We start from the raw sequence: 18391 nt of genomic DNA on the forward strand, positions 1-18391 counted from the left end.
TGCTCTGCCCTATGTACTAAAGTACAACTGTATATAAAATCCCTGACCCCATGGAACTCACAGTCTAGTAGAGGGAGAGAAAGAATAAACATTATAAATAATCCCAGTGTAATTTTAAAGTGTCATGAGAAAAATATCATGGGGTAAAGGGAAAAGGAAGTACTGAGAAGGAAGTGGTTTTAATTTTAAGTAGGGTGATTGGGGTAGTCTCGTTGAACAAGTTACAGCTAAAGAAAGACATGGGCATGGCGGGGGGTGGGGTGGGGAGAGCATTCCAGGCAGAGGGAACAGCAAGCCCCTCCTTAGGGGGAGAACCTGCCTTCCATTTTTAAAGAACAGCGAGGAGGATAGTGTGGCTGAAGCACGGAATAGGTGGCAGGGTAGTAGGAAATAAGGTTAAGAGATCACAGGAGATGCAGGTGATGGTCAGGGAGTCAGATTCCATAGCGCTTATACTGTTAAATACAAGGGTCTTTAAGGGGCGGGGGGGGGGGGTCAGTTATGAGCAAAAGAGTGACATGACCTGATTTACATTGTAGCAGGTTAACTCTAGCTGCTGTGCTGAGTCAGAGTAGACTGTAGGAGATAAGCAAGGAGTGGAGGTCAGTGAGGCTTGTAGTACTGAGATTCACTTCCTCAGTTTCATTCTGCCAAACCAAAGGTTCTGAAGTATTTCTCGGAGAACTGCTACTTTTACATTGCTCATCAAAATTGTTACATCATTCACAGAAAATACGCAATCACAGACCTATTTAAATCTATGTCCAGCCGCGTTCATTTTACAGACTCAAAACGGAAGCCTAGCGATCTGAATCTAGAACCCAGACTTCCGGACTCCCATCTGATTTCTCCCCGGATTCACTCTGGCTATTCAGCAGAACAGACCCTTCCGGACCCACTGGCCTTCACACTCCCGTGGGGCCCCAAGAACGCGAAGGCTCGAGAAGCTTCACCAGGACCCCACCACTAGCCAGCACTAAGGCAAAGGCACATTTCTGAGCCTTTGGCTCAGCGTATCTGACCACCCGGCCGCCACTACAGGGTCGAAACTCGGAAACCGGAAATGACGAACTTCGCCCCCAGCGTCCAGCCACCCGCTACACCGTCACGTCCTGGCACGTGAGGCCGGCCTTAAGCCCAGACACATCGAGCGAGGATACGGCGCTGAGGGGCTTCTCCGGCTCAGGCCCTGCAAAGCCCAGAAACCGATCCTTAGGTGTCCGTGGCAAATGCCAGACCGGGCGCCTTCATCATCCGAGCAAATCAGCAAATCCCGAGCGGGCGTGGGACAGGCGGCCCACTGGCCAGGCCCAATCAGTCGAACGCGGAACTAGGGAGCAGGTGGAGGCCGGCGCCGGGCTGTTGCTCAGCAGGCCTGGCCTGGCTTTGGGTCCCGGGCCTCCCAGCCAGGGACTCTGCGCCTGCGCCCGCCTGGCCGCTGCCAGCTCTCCCGGCGCGGCCGCGGTCCCGGCTGCTGCGCGCCGCCTGGGTGTCTGGGCCATCCATGGGCTGCAGCGAGGGCCGCGATGACAGATTACGGCGAGGAGCAGCGCAACGAACTGGAGGCTCTGGAGTCCATCTACCCTGACTCCTTCACAGGTGACTTCCGCGGCCGCCGGCCCGCAGCTACCCAGGGGTGGAGTGGGACCGGCCGCAGTCGCTACGGCCCTCGGCGTCCCGGACCAGGATGGAGAAGCGAACAGCGGGGCCGCATGGCCTCTTCGCCCGCCACTCTTTCCTCTAGTTCTCGCAGAGTGTTCAGGCACTTACTAGTAACTCCACGGCTGTTTCCCCTTCTCCGTTTGTTCCCTGAAATCTGGAAGTCTGGGCGAGGCTGCGAGGGCCCTGGAGTGTCAGGCTTGTAATTCAGTCGGGGGCACTTTGGTTTCCGTGCCACTTAACGGCAGCGCGAGGTTTAGAGAATTACACGAAAATAGATACCCCAAGTGGAAGTAGTCTTTGCAGAACCGCAGAAGTGTCAGTTTTCACATTTTCACCTTTATTCAGGTAGAAAGCTATTTTTCGTACGGTGGTGTTTTAAAAGTTTATGGGATTCAGAGTTCTCGGAGTTACCCAGAATCAGTTTTGAGAGTAGCGTTGTTTCTGAAGTTTGTCGTTTTTTTCTTTTCTTTCTTTCTTTCTTCTTCTTCTTCTTCTTCTTCTTCTTTTTTTTTTTTTAAACATCCTTACATTCTGCAGAATGCCCAATGAATGAGGTGGCCCAAATTTCAGTTTCACTGTAAGACCATGCGTAATTAGACAAATGCTAGAATATCAGATTATCACCTAACCTGGCTTCCTCTTGCTACAAGCAAGGTAATGGAGGCTCAGGAAAGGTAAGTGGCTTTGCTATGGGTTGGCCAGCAAGTTAGTGGCAGGACTAGTACTCAGAGATTTGGGACTTGGGATCTAGCTGCAGCCGGGATGTGGGGGAGCAGAAGATTACTTGGTAAATTGGGCTAATATAAAATGTTATTGAGAAGTTTATTAGGTATATTTTAAAGGAAGAGAATTTTTCTGTATTAAACCATTCTTCAGATAATTTCTGAAGACGCTGCAAGATAACCATATCAATATGGTTTCTCACATTACACGCAGTTGTTGAGAGGTGATGTAATAAAGCCAATATGAGTGAGGATTGCCTAGGTTTGTGGGATTTACATTCCCTATCCCTTCCTTTGAGTGCTGTCCATCATTGATTGTCAGAATTCAGAGTGTAAGGTATGTTATTTTAACTCATAACTCCAACCCCTCTCCCTTTACATTGCTTAGCTTAGTTTTCTTAGCTCCACCTTTTGATCACTGCTTGCAACAGTAGCAAATTTTGTTCTGCTTTGCCAACAGGCAGATGTCTCTCAGCTATCCCTGTATAGCTCCAGTCCTGTTCATGTTCTCTCTCACCAGCAGCACAGCTATGCTGTGAGGATGTTAAGGGGATGAGTGAAGCGGGGTTTGAGAGTGTCATTAACTGGGTGAGTGTGTATGGAGTCTGGCTCCCTTCTCTATCCTTGCTTACATATCAATGTCTAAATAAAATAGAATATAGGGTCAGTTATTGTATTCTTAACCGAGACATTTGGTTATTTCTAGAACACTGGAAATGTTACAGGCATGAACACAGGGTAGGCAGAGTTAAGAAAGCGTAAGATGTGCTATTCTTTTCATTTCTTTGGACGTAAGGTATCACTCATTATATACTGTGCACGTAAACATTTATAAAAGTGATACATTTTTAACCCTAAAATTTTTTTTCTTTCAAATTGTGTGGTTCTTTCAAATTGTACCAGGCTCTGATATAGTTCAGTATGTGAAATTCTTGTCAGATGGAAAGTGCTTGAGGATTCTGAGCCAGGGTAACAAAAGACAATTTGTGAATCTTTGACACATCAAGTAATCTGCAGTATCAGCTGAGTCCATCTGCCTCTGATTCCTATCAGCATTCCTACAATTGCAATAAACAAATTAAAGTGAGAAGTCTTGATTTATAATACTTTAGAAACTTTGCATTACTTACAATCAGATTCTTTATGAAACCTCAAGGAAGAGGCAGGGGGCTTTGGAATAACATACTTTCATGTTTGGTCTTTTGAAATCTTGAGGATTTGCAAGGTTTACTGGTTTACAGCCTTCTTTCATGCTGATGATTTCATACTTTAATATTTTCATAGCAACTTTAAGAATGAGAGCTTGCTTGTGTCAGTTTGCCAAGGAACACTAATTGGTAGTTTTTGTATCTCATTTTGAATCACATTTAACAGTAGATTTGGTAAATGCCCAATGCTGTTGATGAAGGATGTAGATACTTTTTTTTTTTTTAAATAAATGGCTGAGTGCTGACAAAGAATCCTTTGTTAAGTGTATCGTGACCCACTTGTGGATGCTGAAGAGACACAATCCAGCCGACCATAGTCCATTTTCTACAACTGCATGGGGCTACAGCCACACCTTAGAAATGCCATCTTTAAAATTTTGGCCTCTGAAATTTCTCTTTAGTCTATAAACTTTGTAGCCCTACAGTTCTTTCATTTCCATGCTTTTACTGAACACGCCTCTCATCATGAATTCTCACAGACTGATATTTTATCAGACTCTTTCCTGTTCATCTTGCCTCCCTGTCCTGTCTGGCTTCCAAGGTTAGGCAGTTCAGTGATGTTCTTACTAGCATTCCCATGCCCTCATTTACTATATGGTTTCCTTATTTACTAAATATTTTCTGTATTTATTGTTAGGAGCTCAGTCTCTTGGGGAAAGACATCAGATAAGTAATTTACAGCACAGCGGATGATTGCTTTATGGAGATATGTGTAGAATGCAGCCTGAGCAAAGGGAGAAGGGACAATCTGAGGACTGTTTTGGAGGACTGAGGGGTGATGAGGAGTTGTGTGAATGAGACTGGGGGAAGGGGCAAGTGTGCAGAAGGGTGACTGAGAGAGCAAAGTGTGTTCAAAGGACCAGTAGCTGGGTATGGCTAGAGTTTAAAGTGAGAAGTGAGAGTCATGGAAAATGAGACCTGACAAATCAGTAAGCAGGGGCCAGATCACAGAGGGCGCTGTTAGCGACTGAGATGTGATCTTACAGGCCCTTTCCTCCCCACCCCCTGCCCCGTCCCCCAGCTACACAGACACACAGGGCATGTTGTAGACACTGCCATGTCAGACCTGGATCTCAGTACTCAGGTGGCTTCTCTTGAGTTTGTTACTACCTTTGTGGTTGCTGCTTTTCTTTTAATATCTGGCACTTTTTCCTCTTCCTACTTTTTTCCCCCAATTCAGAATGCCTTACATGGCTGAAATTGGCCCTTATTTCTCTTTATTTTCTCTGGCGACTTCATTTAGTCTAATGACTCCCAAATTAAAATCAGGCCCAACTCTCTTTAATTCCATTTGCCCATTTCTGAATGCGTACTTGATACCTTTAACTGAAAGTACTCTGTGTCCTTCAAATATATATGGGTTTTCTTTTCTGTTTCTTGTTTTTGTTTGTGGCACATTCTCTGCCTGCAAATTCAAGTTGGCATCCATCAGCATATTAGATTTTTTCCCTGTTCCCTGCTATTCCCTTTGCTACCAGCCTAGTTCAGAACCTAATTAACTTTGCCGAGATGATTTCGGTGGCTACCTAGTTTCATCCTGCCTCTAGCCTTGTTTTTCTCTTTCCATTTTATGCACTGTTGCTAGATTTATCCTCTATGTTTAGAAATAGAATTCTGACCTTATTACTGCTGCTAAAAAAAGCTATCACTGTCCACGCTAAACTTTCAATTGTATTTTCAACTTGTTTTCTTTACCACGCATACATCCACCAATGGAATAATTTCTAATTCCTTGTGTATTCCTTAAGCTTGTCCCTTGCTGCCATGTTTCTCCGACCTACAGTCCTTTTCTCCATCTATACTTACCGGTATGCCTTAATTCACTGCCTAGCTCAAATGACTTCCCTGGAATTTCTCAGCTGAAAAAAAATTTTTTTCCTTTTAAATGAAATTCTATACAGTAAATTTATTCAGTTCTGCTAGTTACTAGCCTGTATAGCTTTGGACACATTATTTAAAAGCTCTTTATCTCAGTTTCCACATCTATAAAATTGGAATGATACTATATTTAGCTGATTCTAAGATATTTTTTACATTTAAACATCTCTGAAATATGATGTTATCTTATAATCGATTGCATATCATAGTTTAGTTGGCGTTTTCCTTTTTCTTTCTTATTGGTACATAAGGTAGGGTGCATCACATACTTGATGGCGTCTTAAATTTGGTGAAATACGGTAACAGTATAAAATTAATGGTTTTAGTGTGAGAAATAAAGGATCTTTGTATAAATGCATAGAACAGTACAGGTGCAGAGTAATGCCCAATAAATGTTAGCTGTTGTTGGGTGTAGGTGACCCCTAACTTACAGCCTCATGGAGCCCTAAAAAATAATAAGTTGGAATGTCACTGGGTTGAACCCTTATGTTTATAGTTGCAATGTTTGCAGTTTATGACATGTAAATGCTAACGTTGGTCATGAAAAGAAATAAGAATGAAATATATTTACACACATTTGTTAGAAAAAGGGTAGGGCCAGTCATATTTAAAAGCTTTATTATAATTGCCTCTTAGGTATAATTACTTTTTCAGCATCGGCTGGACTGCTGAGGCCAATTAAAATATGAGTGCAGTGAGTCTTTTATCTTCCTGACAAACACCTTTCTACTAATCTTAGATGTTCGTCATTGATTCAAGTACTTTTAAACTTCCATTAAAATGAGGGCGTATCTCTTGAAAATCTGATTGATAATGAGTATTTACGAAGACTTCAGAAATTCTCAAGTAGGAAAAGCTGAGTAGTTTCCGTGGCGACTTCTTCAGGGATCCCTGTGCTCTTTCATTTCAGAAAGAGGCCGCTGAGCTGCTCCCAACCTTGACGGGGCCAGTGCTTCCTTGGCCTGGAACGAAGCACAGAGTTTTCTCGTGGGCTCAGCCACAATCACGAGTGGCTTGAGTTTTCCTTGTTTACTCTTGTAATGGTTCTAAGTACGAGTTTTCTTTGTTACTGTCTTTCTCCTTTCATTCCATTAGCTTATTAGCTCTTTCATTCAGCCAAAATTTACTGAGTTTCTCAATACTGCCAGGCACTAACCTAGGAGTTCTCAGAGTTAGTACAGTACTCTTGTGGGGGAACAGATCATAAACAGATGTATAGTATCAAATAGACATCAAGCTGTAAAATGGTATATACAGCTTTCTTATTTATGTAAATGTTGACTTACATGTCTCACTTAACAAACTGTAAGCAATTTGATGTTTGGATTCACAGATAATTTTATAATTCTGTGAAACATGGTAGAGGCTCAATAATTTGTAAGTATGAACTATGAAATTTGGTTCTAGAGATGACGTGGGAGAAAGAGATAGCTAGAAGACACAAACTCTGACAACTTAATATTCACCTTTGTCATGGAGATTCTGAATTATGCTTCAGAATATATAAGCTTAAAAATTAATGGCAATACTGAGTATTTATCAGTGGGTAGTTTCTAATGAGAAACATCAAACTTTTTTTTTGCCATTCCATTTGGGAATTTTTTTAGAATGTAGTTTTCTATATATAGGTGGAAATTTTGGATTAAAAAGTAAATTACTTAGTTATTTTAATTGATTTGGTATAACTACAAGAGTGTCTAGTATAGAGAGTTCTTTTCGGATTAAAGAAAACTGTAGATTTAAATAGAAATTGATGGACGTTTTATCACTTGATTGTTCTGTTCAGTCTGTATTTGTGGAAGGGGAAATACAGGCTAGGGATCCGTTTCCAGGACTGGATATTGATATTTTGCTCATAAACAAAAGCATGTGCCTTGGGAAGCATCTTAATAACTTTATCTCTGTGTATATTTTCTTGCAGTATTATCAGAAAATCCACCCAGCTTCACCATTACCGTGACATCTGAGGCCGGAGAAAATGATGAAAGTAAGTCTAATCAAAAATATTTGCAGTTTTCCTAAGCCTCTCAGGAATTTTATTCATCCTGCAGCCATTGTGCTGGGCCTTGCACATGTGGAATGCTAAGGTGCTGTTGAGAATCTAGTGTGAATGTTACGGGTTTCTAGTCAGTATTTACTATGTAATAATAGAGAGGAAGTCAAGAGGTGTATTGACACAGTAAACTTAATTTTTAAAAGTGAAACAAACATAACAATACAGCAGATAGAGAAAGTGCAGGAGATTTTTGTCCAAAACAAGAGTTTGGACACACACGTAATTTAGTAGTTGTGTGGTAGTCCATTGAATACCATGGATTTTTTCCTGTTTGGATATTTGAAGTGTCTACTGGATATTTGCTGTTATAAATTGGGCTGGATAAATACCAATCTGCATGTTTTCCTTTCTTTAGGGATGGATATTCTATTGTTATTTAAATACGTATATACATAAAACCAGATAAAAGCCAGTATTAACATAACTGTGGAACTAAGACAATTATACAAACTGAAATAAAGCAGCTGTAAAACTAATAAAAAAATTAAGTAAATTAATTTAAATTTGGCACGTCAGGGGAGGAATGTCTGAAGTTTGTTTCCACCTTTAGTCCAGTTCAGTTAATGTTGTAATTTGATAGACATTATATTAAGTTGGTGTTAACCCAAGGATTTTTTTTTCCCCCTGTTAAGCTAGCCAACTGAAATTCTGCCATGAGCAGTCAGTAATACCAATATTAGTGGTATCACTTGATAACTCTCAATCTGTCTTGTACAATTGAAAATGAGGTTAGCATTGAGATATTACTGAGCTCTGAATTAAAAAGATGTTGGATACAGTTATTTACATATGTTTTTATAGATGGATATTATTTATAAATATGTATATAAAATCTCAGCTATAACATGAGCATCCTTTTACATTTTGTTTAAAATGTGAATATATGCATAGAAAGATACTTTAAAGTAATCTTTAAGAAATACTTTTAAGATACTTTAAATATACCAAAATGAGAACAGTGGTCTCTCCCTGAAGATGGGATTATTATTGAGTTTATTTTTCCCTTAATATATTCCTAAGTTTTCTATAGTGTCTATTACATCATATAGTAGAATCAATAAATTTAAAAAAAAAAACCTTCTGAATGTTCTAGCAATAAAATTAGAAATGTACTAAATAAAAAAAAGAAGAAAAATGCCTTAAAGACATTGTATTTCTTACTGACCTAACACTCTTTCTTATATCCGTTGATTCATAAAATTCTTTAATCATCATACACATGAAATTCTTTGTTCATCATACACAAAATTAAAACAAAATATCAAACTGGCACATTTTAAGGTGTTTTTTTCCCCCTTCCCAAGGAGAGAAAAACCTAGATTTCAGTTAAAATCACCAAAATCAGGAGGTTTTAATAATTAAAGTATGAGTTACAGGAACGGCGAAATCTAGACAAAGGGTCATTGTGACTAATAAGTTTTAACCGAAAATGTTTAGCACTTCTACTCAGTTGCACATTGCCTGGCGAAATTGAGAATTCATCAGGCCAGGTAGCAGAGAGATACTTTGCACTAATGTGCCTGTGAAAATCTCACACCTCTACAAGTGTCAGATCTGTAAACTGGCACAGGCCAAAAGCCTGAGGGAGAACGTATGGATGAGTCAGGGTAAAAGTTTCTCAGATAACCTCTCAAACTGTCCATTGAAAACCGTGTCCTCTAGCAATGCCTGCTGTCATTGTACAGATAGAAACATGGACTCCAGGGCTGAAGTCAGATATGCTCTGGAAACTGTCTCTGGTAGGGACCTGAAAATGAGCCTAAGGAAGTACTTTTTCTGTGTGTCATACTCAGTGCCTTTTGTTCATCTGTCTCTCATTCTCTTTCTCAGACAAGCAGTATGGTGAAATCGGTGAAATACTCACGCGTAGTGAATGTACTTCATGTTAGAAGTGACTTTTAGTGTTCCTGTGATTTGTTTTCACTTATCTTTGTGGTATGTGTTGTTTGAATTAGTGATTACCTATCTGGTCTCATAGTAACCTTGTTATTTTGTAGGAAAATTGTTCGTTGACACGTCATAAAATAATTATTGGTTCAACAAATATGTTGACCTCTCTGTACTTTACATTTTATGGTATTCATATCAAGCTCTTACCTTGTGTCTTCAGCTGTCCAGGCTACCCTCAAGTTTACATACAGTGAAAAATACCCAGATGAAGCCCCCCTTTATGAAATATTCTCCCAGTTAAATCTAGAAGATACTGATGTCTCAGACATTTTGAAATTATTAGCATTACAGGTAAGGAAATAACAAGTTTTGTAATGGCATTATTTTATTGGCCTTAAATATTATATATTAATTATAAGAGTCAGAAAATGGTATTAAATATGTATAGCCCATATATTAAACAAGCAGAATTCAGGATATGAGAGAGTGTGTGTGTGTGTGTGTGTGTGTGTGTGTGTGTGTGTGTGTGTGTTTACAAAGCATTTTTATTTTTGTTCTCCACTTTAAAATTTGAGTAAGAGAAGTTCTCCCTATACCCTTGTTTGAAATTCAGTCAGCCCTGTGATTTTTGTGATAAAAAGGTGATAAAAAGTCCAGTTAGGTACTATAAATTATAAACACAGTTTTGATTTGGTTCTCAGAATGTCTAGTCCCATGTGCATTTAAAAATTCCAGCTCTTAAAAAAACCCTAAAACTCCCAACCCCTCTGACCTGCTGCAGGCTAGCTGCCTACAATCTGGTAAGAGGGGTGGTGACTGATACATTTTTCTTTCCTATCTCCCCTTCTCCCTAAGCTTCCAAACAGCAGCAGTGGTTTATAACTCCTCCAAAAGAAGATGTTGTGTGGAAAAAAAGAATGGGTATTGGAAAGTTCCTTCCTGGCTAGTTCTCTGTTGGGATGGCTCCTTACTCTGGGCATGGCAGATATGTGAAGCTCTCTCTTGTTTAGGTAGAGAATTTTTATGGATTCTTCAGAGCAGGGAGTAGGGAGGGCAACTAAAATCTTACTCCACCATCTTAAAAGCAGGAATCCTGGTTTTGTTCGTTTTTCTAAGAAGAGCTGACAGAAAACATGTCTCCGCCTTAAATGTGACTTGTATATTTCAAGGAGTAGAGGTGCTCTGAATACTGATATTTTAGAAATATCTGGAGCTGTTGGAGAATGCAGAGGGAAACATGATTTCTCAAATGTTAATTTATGCTGATCCTGGGCCTTGTTCACTCCATTACCCAGTATGAAGTTATATCATTTGGTTTAACATGCTTCATTTAAAAACGGTGGAGACAGTGTGGGACAATATACTATATTCAGTCAGTCATGTGTTAATGTAAGTTATTTGAGCTGAGTGATTTTTTTAAATATACATTTTATATTTTATTTATACTCAAGCTCCTTCCTTTCAAAAAGGAAATTTTGATTTCTTTCTGATACTTAACTGAGATCTGATGTATTGAGGGAATATATTTGTATTTTTTCTCTAAAAATAGTTGTATTAATTTTTAGTTATCAGAATAATTAATTTATATTACAAAAAACTCAGAAAATACATAAAATCTGAAGAAGAAAATAAAGATTCCTCTTAATCTCAGTAACCCAGGTGTAACTGCTTAGTAACACTTTGGTGTGATATAGTTCCAGACTTTTTTACTTATGCTTATATTTATAGTCTCCCTCCCCCACCCCAGGTTAGGTCAGCCTATACGTAGTATTTTGTGACATTCTTTTTTTCACATAACAATATATATCAGCATCTTCCCATTTTAGTAAACATATATATGGATTGTCATTTTTGATAACTTCATAGCATTTCACTGGATGTATGTGTAATTACACATGTGCTTTTTGAAACACCTTGAATTTATTTCTCATTTTTGCCTGATTTAATACATAATTCTTTGAACATTCTTATATATATCACCATTTGTAAATCTTTAGAGCGGGGTGTCTATTGAATCGCTAGTCCCTGGCACATAGTAGACACTCAAATATTTTTTGAATAAATGAAAAGAATGAATTACTGATGAGTATACTGGTGCTTTCTAGAAGTAGGATTGCCAGATTAAAGGTTATGCAGGCTTTCAATACATACTGCCAAGTCGACCCTTAAAGTGGTTGTACCAAGTTATCCTCTCACTGTAGCCATTGAGGTGTCTGCCTACTTTTGCTAGCACTAGGTATTTTCATTTAGAAAGAAAAAATGATGGTAAGATGGAAATAGTACATAATTATAATCGGAAGTTCTTTAATTACTAGTGATGTGGAAGTCTTCATATAACTTCTAGTTGTCTAGTTTTCATATGAATGCTGCTTTTTTTGCTTTTCTATTGGAATACTTAACTTTTTAAAAAGAGATCCTACTGGGATTTGTCTTTGAAATGTATCAGGGTTAAGTTAGGTGGCCAGATACCATTCCCCCTCTCACAGACTTTATACTCTGGTGAGGACATGGACCAGCAAACTGGAAATCATGATTCTCTGTGAAAAATGCTCTGATGGGTGAAGTAAAAGATTGGATGAGTGGGCATAGATTTGAGGCACTGAAGAAGCTTCCAAGGTGAAGCTGGGACTGAAGGAAAAGTTTTCAGGCAATAAAGAGAGTAGAAGAGTTTGAAGGTGGAGGAGTAAGCTTGTTACGAGGCATGGGAGACAGAGAGAGAGATCGAGATTATTTCCTTCTGGAACTTCCGGTCATTCTAAAATTACTTGATCTTAGAATTTGAGATTGGTGGTAACATGTGTTAGAACTAAAAAGGTTAATTCCCAAAGGATTTTCTAAACTGTTTAAAATGTATGGTCTTGCTCCTTACAGGTTTGGGAAGCTAATGAGGGATTTTTAAGCAAGAGACTGAATAGATGAGTTCTGTGTGTACTGAAATGTCAGAGAACTCTGTTGATGTCAGAGGTGACAAGACCAGAGATTTTAAGAAGACTGGTTAAGAGTTTCTTGTAATATTACAAACTGAAGGGGATGGTACCCTGGGTTAGGGAATAATAACAGCGTTGACGGAGAACAGTAGGTGGATTTAAATGACATTTAAGAATAGATAAGAGGTAGTGATAGAGCTTATGATGAGTTGGAGATGCTTTTATATTTGGTTTTAAACCATTTCAAATAGAAAGAAAAAAAGGTACATAAAGATAAATCATAAAAGTATCTACATTCTTTATTATTATATTAGGAAATCACTTTGCCTTCAAAATTCAGTTCATTGTCTCAGCTCTTAAAATACCCCCAAAGAACTAAAATAATGAAAACATGCTGGAGAACCAATATTGTTAGCTATTGTAGGAAAACGTTTTCTGAATTCTTCTTACATTTATGCTTATTAAGTAGAATTTATTGAAATACATATTTTAAGTTGAATATAGCAAATTATAAGACTTTAAAAATGTGAGATACTATTATTTATATACTCAATTGTTAAATGATCCAGGTGTCTGAACTTATGGTATAACTGATATATAATGATAAAATCATAATCAGTAATCATATTATAAACATATGGAGTTTAGTGATTATGCTGAAAGGTCTTTTTTTCCCATTGGTTAGTTGTTTTTATTTTTCTGAGAATTATGTTTCTTACTACAACTTTGTTTTTCTGGTTACATAGGCAGAAGAAAACCTTGGTATGGTGATGATCTTTACTTTAGTGACAGCTGTGCAAGAAAAATTAAATGAAATAGTGGATCAAATGAAAACTAGAAGAGAAGAAGAAAAGAAACAAAAAGAAAAAGAAGCAGAAGAAGCTGAAAAGGTATATTTAAAAGGCATGTTTTCTTTCATTCTTCAAATCTGTTTTTTTTTTTTGGTTGTTTGGTTTTTTGTTTTTGTTTGTTTTTGCCTTTGGAAATTTCAGTAATTTTTTGGGGAATCACAGAAATAAACAAGTAAATTTTAGCAAAGCTTTACTAAGTAAAATTTTAGAAGGTCCCTCATTTAGTAGGTGGCATGGCACAGTAATGATTAATAATCAGTAAAGAAAAGCTCATGCAGGTAAAATCAAGGAATATAAACTATTTTACTTACAGTATAGAGTTTAGAACTGTAAAGCCCTCACCAAAGTGATTTAAATAGTTACTTAATGTAAAGAAAACCTTAGATTCTGCAATGAAGTGAAAAATATAAGCTATGTTGTTAGTGCTGTGAATTGGTGTATATTTAAAACATTAATAACCGACAGCAGCAGCTTTCTTCATAACAGTGAATAGCAATGGGGATACATAGTATATTATCTTTGTTTTTTGTAATAAAAATAAAAATGACTTTTCCAGAGTAAGTTGCCAAAACTAATGAGACTAGCCAGTGCAAGCAGAAATCAGACTAAATGTTTTAAAACTTGAAGCCATTTTTCTGTGTTTTTCCTACAAGTGGCTATATTCACTTGTCTAGAAGGTCATTAGGCTTTATTTTCTAAACTGTTAATCTCGTTTTTTGGTGACATGTCTTTCTTCTTTTCTAAGCAATTATTTCATGGCACTCCAGTTACAATTGAGAATTTCTTAAATTGGAAGGCCAAGTTTGATGCAGAACTCTTGGAAATTAAAAAGAAACGAATGAAAGAAGAAGAACAAGCAGGAAAAAATAAATTAAGTGGTATGACCTGCACCCCCTCCCCATTTCCTGTTCCCCTTAAACCCTCTTATATTACTTCTTATATAGCAAGAGGATAATTTGGACAGATTCTCATAAGAAAATAATATACTTAGGCATCTAGGACAGAAATAGAAAGCATTCTCTCTGTAAGATGATGTTTCTTCACACATAATTATAATTAATTTTTGGCTTATCTTTCATTTAAATATTGCAATGGATAGATCTCAAGATACAGCTAGCATGACTTTTAGTATCATAAGCCTTAGGAGTGCTAGAGTCAAACCCACTTGTTTTCTAGGACTCTAAGGTAGGCTAAGTTTTAACTTGTTCATTTTAATGCAGATGCATTTTGTATGCTTCTTAGCTCCTTACTAAGTTCATAAATTTATTGAAATTCCCAGAAAAATAGGTTTTCAGACTTGTTTTCTTTAATTATTGTACCTTTGAAAAAGTTGTAGGGAAGATGGAAGGAAACTCTGCCATTCAAATTGAAATATATTTATTTCTTATAGGGAGACAGCTGTTTGAAACAGATCATAATCTCGACACATCTGATATCCAGTTCTTGGAAGATGGTAAGATAATATTAGAATTCCACATGTACATAATGTGCTATTTTTAATATTAAACCAGGAAAACTGGAGTGGTTACTTAATATATAATTTTTCCTCCCAGGGCTGTAAAGAAATATATTTTGAAGAATAAATTCTAATGTGTGATTATACATGAAACTATAGCAATATATTTTTTAAAGTATATTTTATCAAAGATAGCACTGGGTAAACAGTGTGGTCACATTAGCCTCTAACAACTGGTCATAAATCAACTCACTGTGACTCAGGTGACTTGGTTTCCTCAAATTTCTAGTATCACGGATCTATGGAAACTGTAATGCATAATCTGTCTTGGAGCTGTATAAAAATCTCAATCCCAGAACTCCTAGCATGCTGTCTAACCAGAAATCTTACATTTCATACCACTCTACTGTCTTTGGACGTCTAGTCCCTTATGCTTTTCTTCTCTTTTTCATCCTAACCCTTACTTACCCTCTTTTAATCTTCATTCATCCATGTCCATCCATCCACAAATACTTACTGCACCCCTGCTATAAGCCAGGCATTGTCCTGGCTGCTGAGGATACAGCAGAGAACAACTAGACAAATTCCCTGTCCTCACAGATCTTGAAGCCTGTATGTGTTTCTTAAACTGGGCTCCATACTCGGTCAGCACTCCAGCAGCACCCTGGGGTCTCCACTCCGTCATCCTTCTGTCACGCCTGTCATGCCAGTTGGGGGTCCTGTAGCATCTTGCCTTTCAGCCTCGTTCCTGGACTGTCTTCTGGAGAAGATTATAAATCAACTGTTGATGGGGCCCACTGCTGAATCATGCCTCTTAACCTGAGCTGGGCTCTTACTGACACTCAGCTTTTTTTTTTTTAATACCTTATTACATTCTTGCTCTGAAGTTTTTAGTCTCAAAAAAACCAACGAACCAAACAAACAAACAAAACCCCAAAACAAAAAACAGGGATGTCCTTATCTGTCCTCCCTCTCATTTTAGGAGGTTATTTTACTTTGTTTTGTTGAGAAATTCTGAATCCGGAAAGCTTAGGCTCATTCTCTCTTGAACTTGAAAAGTTTTACTGTCTAATCATTTTTGACGTTTTTCCCTGTCTAATGGATTATTTTTTCATATCCAATAACTTACCAAAAGTTCTCTGTTGATTCTGCCTCTGAAATGTCTTTTCAACTCTCTTTTCCTGATTTGAAAGTTTTATTGTTCTTCAACTGGACTTTTGTAATAGCTTCATAAATGAGCTCCCTGCTTCAATCTCTTCCTCCCAGGGTCTTTATCTACCCTGTTGTCACTCACTACCTCTAAGGCAGCATTTCTAAAACCCATGTGTAATCGTGACATTTCTCTCTTGAAAATGCTTTGTGATGTCTTTCTGCTCTTTAGAGGCAAAGGTTGACCTCCATAATCTTTTAGTTTGGCCTCCATCTGTGTTATCACCAGATGTCTTTCCTCAAGAATCTCTTGTTCCAGTTGGAGGTATTCAGCATCTTAGGTTTTCTCTCGGCCTCTGCATAACCTTCTACCTAAAATCACTTCATCCTGGCTCCTTTTCTTGGTGGATTCAAATTTATCATGAAAATATTTCAGATGTCATCTGCTCTTTGCGCCCCTTCACTACTTCTCCCAGATAGCGTCAGTTATTCTTTGGCTTGGACTTAACAAATTGTGTTTTTATTACTGAACTGTTCTTAGGACTCCTTATTGAGTTGAATGTCAGAGGGCTAGAGTCTGGGAAGGAAAGAGGGTGAACAAAATTTTTGGTGACTTAAGAGTACTGTAATATCCTGCTTTTATGTGCTACAGACAAACTGAAGAGTGAAGATGTTTAATGCAAAGCCAGGGTGTTGTTTCTTGTAGGGCTTAGACATTTGGAATCTAGGAAAGACATACCATTGGTTGCAGGGGAATGGGTGAGAGTGAAGACCAAGTTAGATGTGTCAATTAATTATAAGTGTAATTGAGCTTTAATGATGTGTGTTATCTCCAGTATTGGAAGAGAGAAACTCCAGGTACAGGTCTTATGGTCAGTGATAATCAACTCTGTGCAACCAGGGTGTGTCATAGTCGTCTTCAACTTACATAACATGCCAGATCATAAATAATTTGTTCTAGAAAGGTTTTTTTTTTTTTTTAATAGCTGGATTTTTAGACTCTAAACTGGAAGCATGAAGTTGCTTTTGAAGTGTGTGAGTGTTTGCTGGCCAGTACAGATGGCCGTTGGTGTGATTACAGCAGTAGTTTGGGGTTTCATTCCTTGCACCTCACGTGCACGTTGGGAGGTCTCTGGCACTGGCAGTGAGTTGTATCTTTTATTTCTGAGTATGACTGAAGGTGAAATCTTCCATCTTTTGCAGCTGGAAACAATGTGGAGGTAGATGAGTCTTTGTTCCAGGAGATGGATGACTTGGATCTGGAGGATGACGAGGATGATCCAGACTACAATCCTGCTGACCCGGAGAGTGACCTGACTGACTAATGAACTGTCCCCGGAGAGGCTTGACTGCCACAGCATCTGTGGCTATGCTGAGAGGGTGTTGATTTTCCTTTCTTTTTTCTAAGAAAAAATAATTTTCAGGAGAATATTCTTCTGATAGCTTTCATCATTGAACTTAATAAACTGATCTTAAAATTTCAAATATTAAAATCTTCCATTCCTCTTATTGGTGGGAAGAAGGTCACATATTGAAAGTCATTTAATGTTGGAGAGAGATCCTGCCTGTAACACCAAGACCAGAAGATTGGCTGCTGCTGTGCACAGGTGTGGGTTTACATACAGGGGCTGGACCAACTTGGAGCTTCTATACCGGGGACCGTGGTGGCTTTGGATTCTAAGGGTTGTCATTCATATAAGATAGAAGACTGCGGTGAACAGAATAGTGAACCTTCTGAGTTCTAGCCTTAGGGCATGATAAATTTAAGTCTTAACAAAACCAGAAGCCCATATTATAGTCAGGAATAAAATGGACTTTAGTCCTATAGTAATATTTGAATCAGAATCATTTGTGGAATTATTATAAAGTGTGTACTCCTAGGCCTTTCTCAGTTTAAATTAATAAACTAAACCTCAATCAGAATTTTAAAACTGAAATCTGCCAGTGACACAGGTGATTGTGATGGTCACCCCTGGTTAAGAACCGCTATCCTACAGTTGTCTATGAAGTACGATGTTCCCTGACTTCTAATTGACCAGGTGGAAGTGATCTGAATTCTTGGGGTTTACACTGCCTGCAAGGGTAGCACACATCCATTTTCATGTAACCTTCATAATAGTTTGAAATGATTGACCTGGGGGCTTCAAGTAGGAAAACTAGGCTTCATGCAAGTTATCCAGTCACTGCAGTTTTGGAGAAATGAATCTTAACCCTCATAGGAAATCACTTGTACTATTGCAAATAGCTGCCTCCATTCAAAAATGCATATGCTGTATACCCACAAATGCAGTAATGTCAATCCCACGTTTAGTTTTGGAGTCAGACCTTATGATCAAAATGTAGTTAAGACAAAACTATCATTGAGAAATTCAGTACCTTCACCAGTGTTGATCATGGCTAACAAAAAGGAATAGCAGTAATTTTAAATATTTTTGTGCAGAGAGAAGTCCAAAAGTTTGTTATGTGAGATTTTGCTTTTTGTAAGGAGAGATGCTTTCTGCAGTTGGTCAGGAGTTGCATAAGAACCTGAAAGAATGACTCAGTTAAGGTTAAGAAAAGCAATGGTGAGCAACATAGCACTGAGGTCAATGA

General features: G+C 38.2%; 1 protein-coding gene across 1 annotated transcript; it reads left to right on the top strand.

The window, feature by feature from the left end:
• The first annotated feature begins 1313 nt into the window (after positions 1-1313).
• Positions 1314-17292, top strand: RWDD1 (RWD domain containing 1). Its single transcript, XM_032484753.1, has 7 exons — positions 1314-1599; positions 7392-7457; positions 9637-9767; positions 13090-13233; positions 13940-14072; positions 14585-14647; positions 17003-17292. The coding sequence occupies exons 1-7, from the start codon at positions 1527-1529 to the stop codon at positions 17122-17124; spliced, it is 732 nt and encodes a 243-aa protein (XP_032340644.1). The 5' UTR covers positions 1314-1526; the 3' UTR covers positions 17125-17292.
• Positions 17293-18391: the final 1099 nt, after the last annotated feature.

This window comes from Camelus ferus, chromosome 8, assembly GCF_009834535.1.
Source record: "Camelus ferus isolate YT-003-E chromosome 8, BCGSAC_Cfer_1.0, whole genome shotgun sequence".
Taxonomy (NCBI): Eukaryota; Metazoa; Chordata; class Mammalia; order Artiodactyla; family Camelidae; genus Camelus; species Camelus ferus.

Coding starts and splice junctions, on each gene's coding strand:
- RWDD1 (XM_032484753.1), top strand. CDS start 1,527: ATGACAGATTACGGCGAGGAGCAGCGCAACGAACTGGAGGCTCTGGAG. Junction 7,458..9,636: donor GGCCGGAGAAAATGATGAAA/GTAAGTCTAATC, acceptor TTGTGTCTTCAG/CTGTCCAGGCTACCCTCAAG. Junction 14,073..14,584: donor AGGAAAAAATAAATTAAGTG/GTATGACCTGCA, acceptor TATTTCTTATAG/GGAGACAGCTGTTTGAAACA.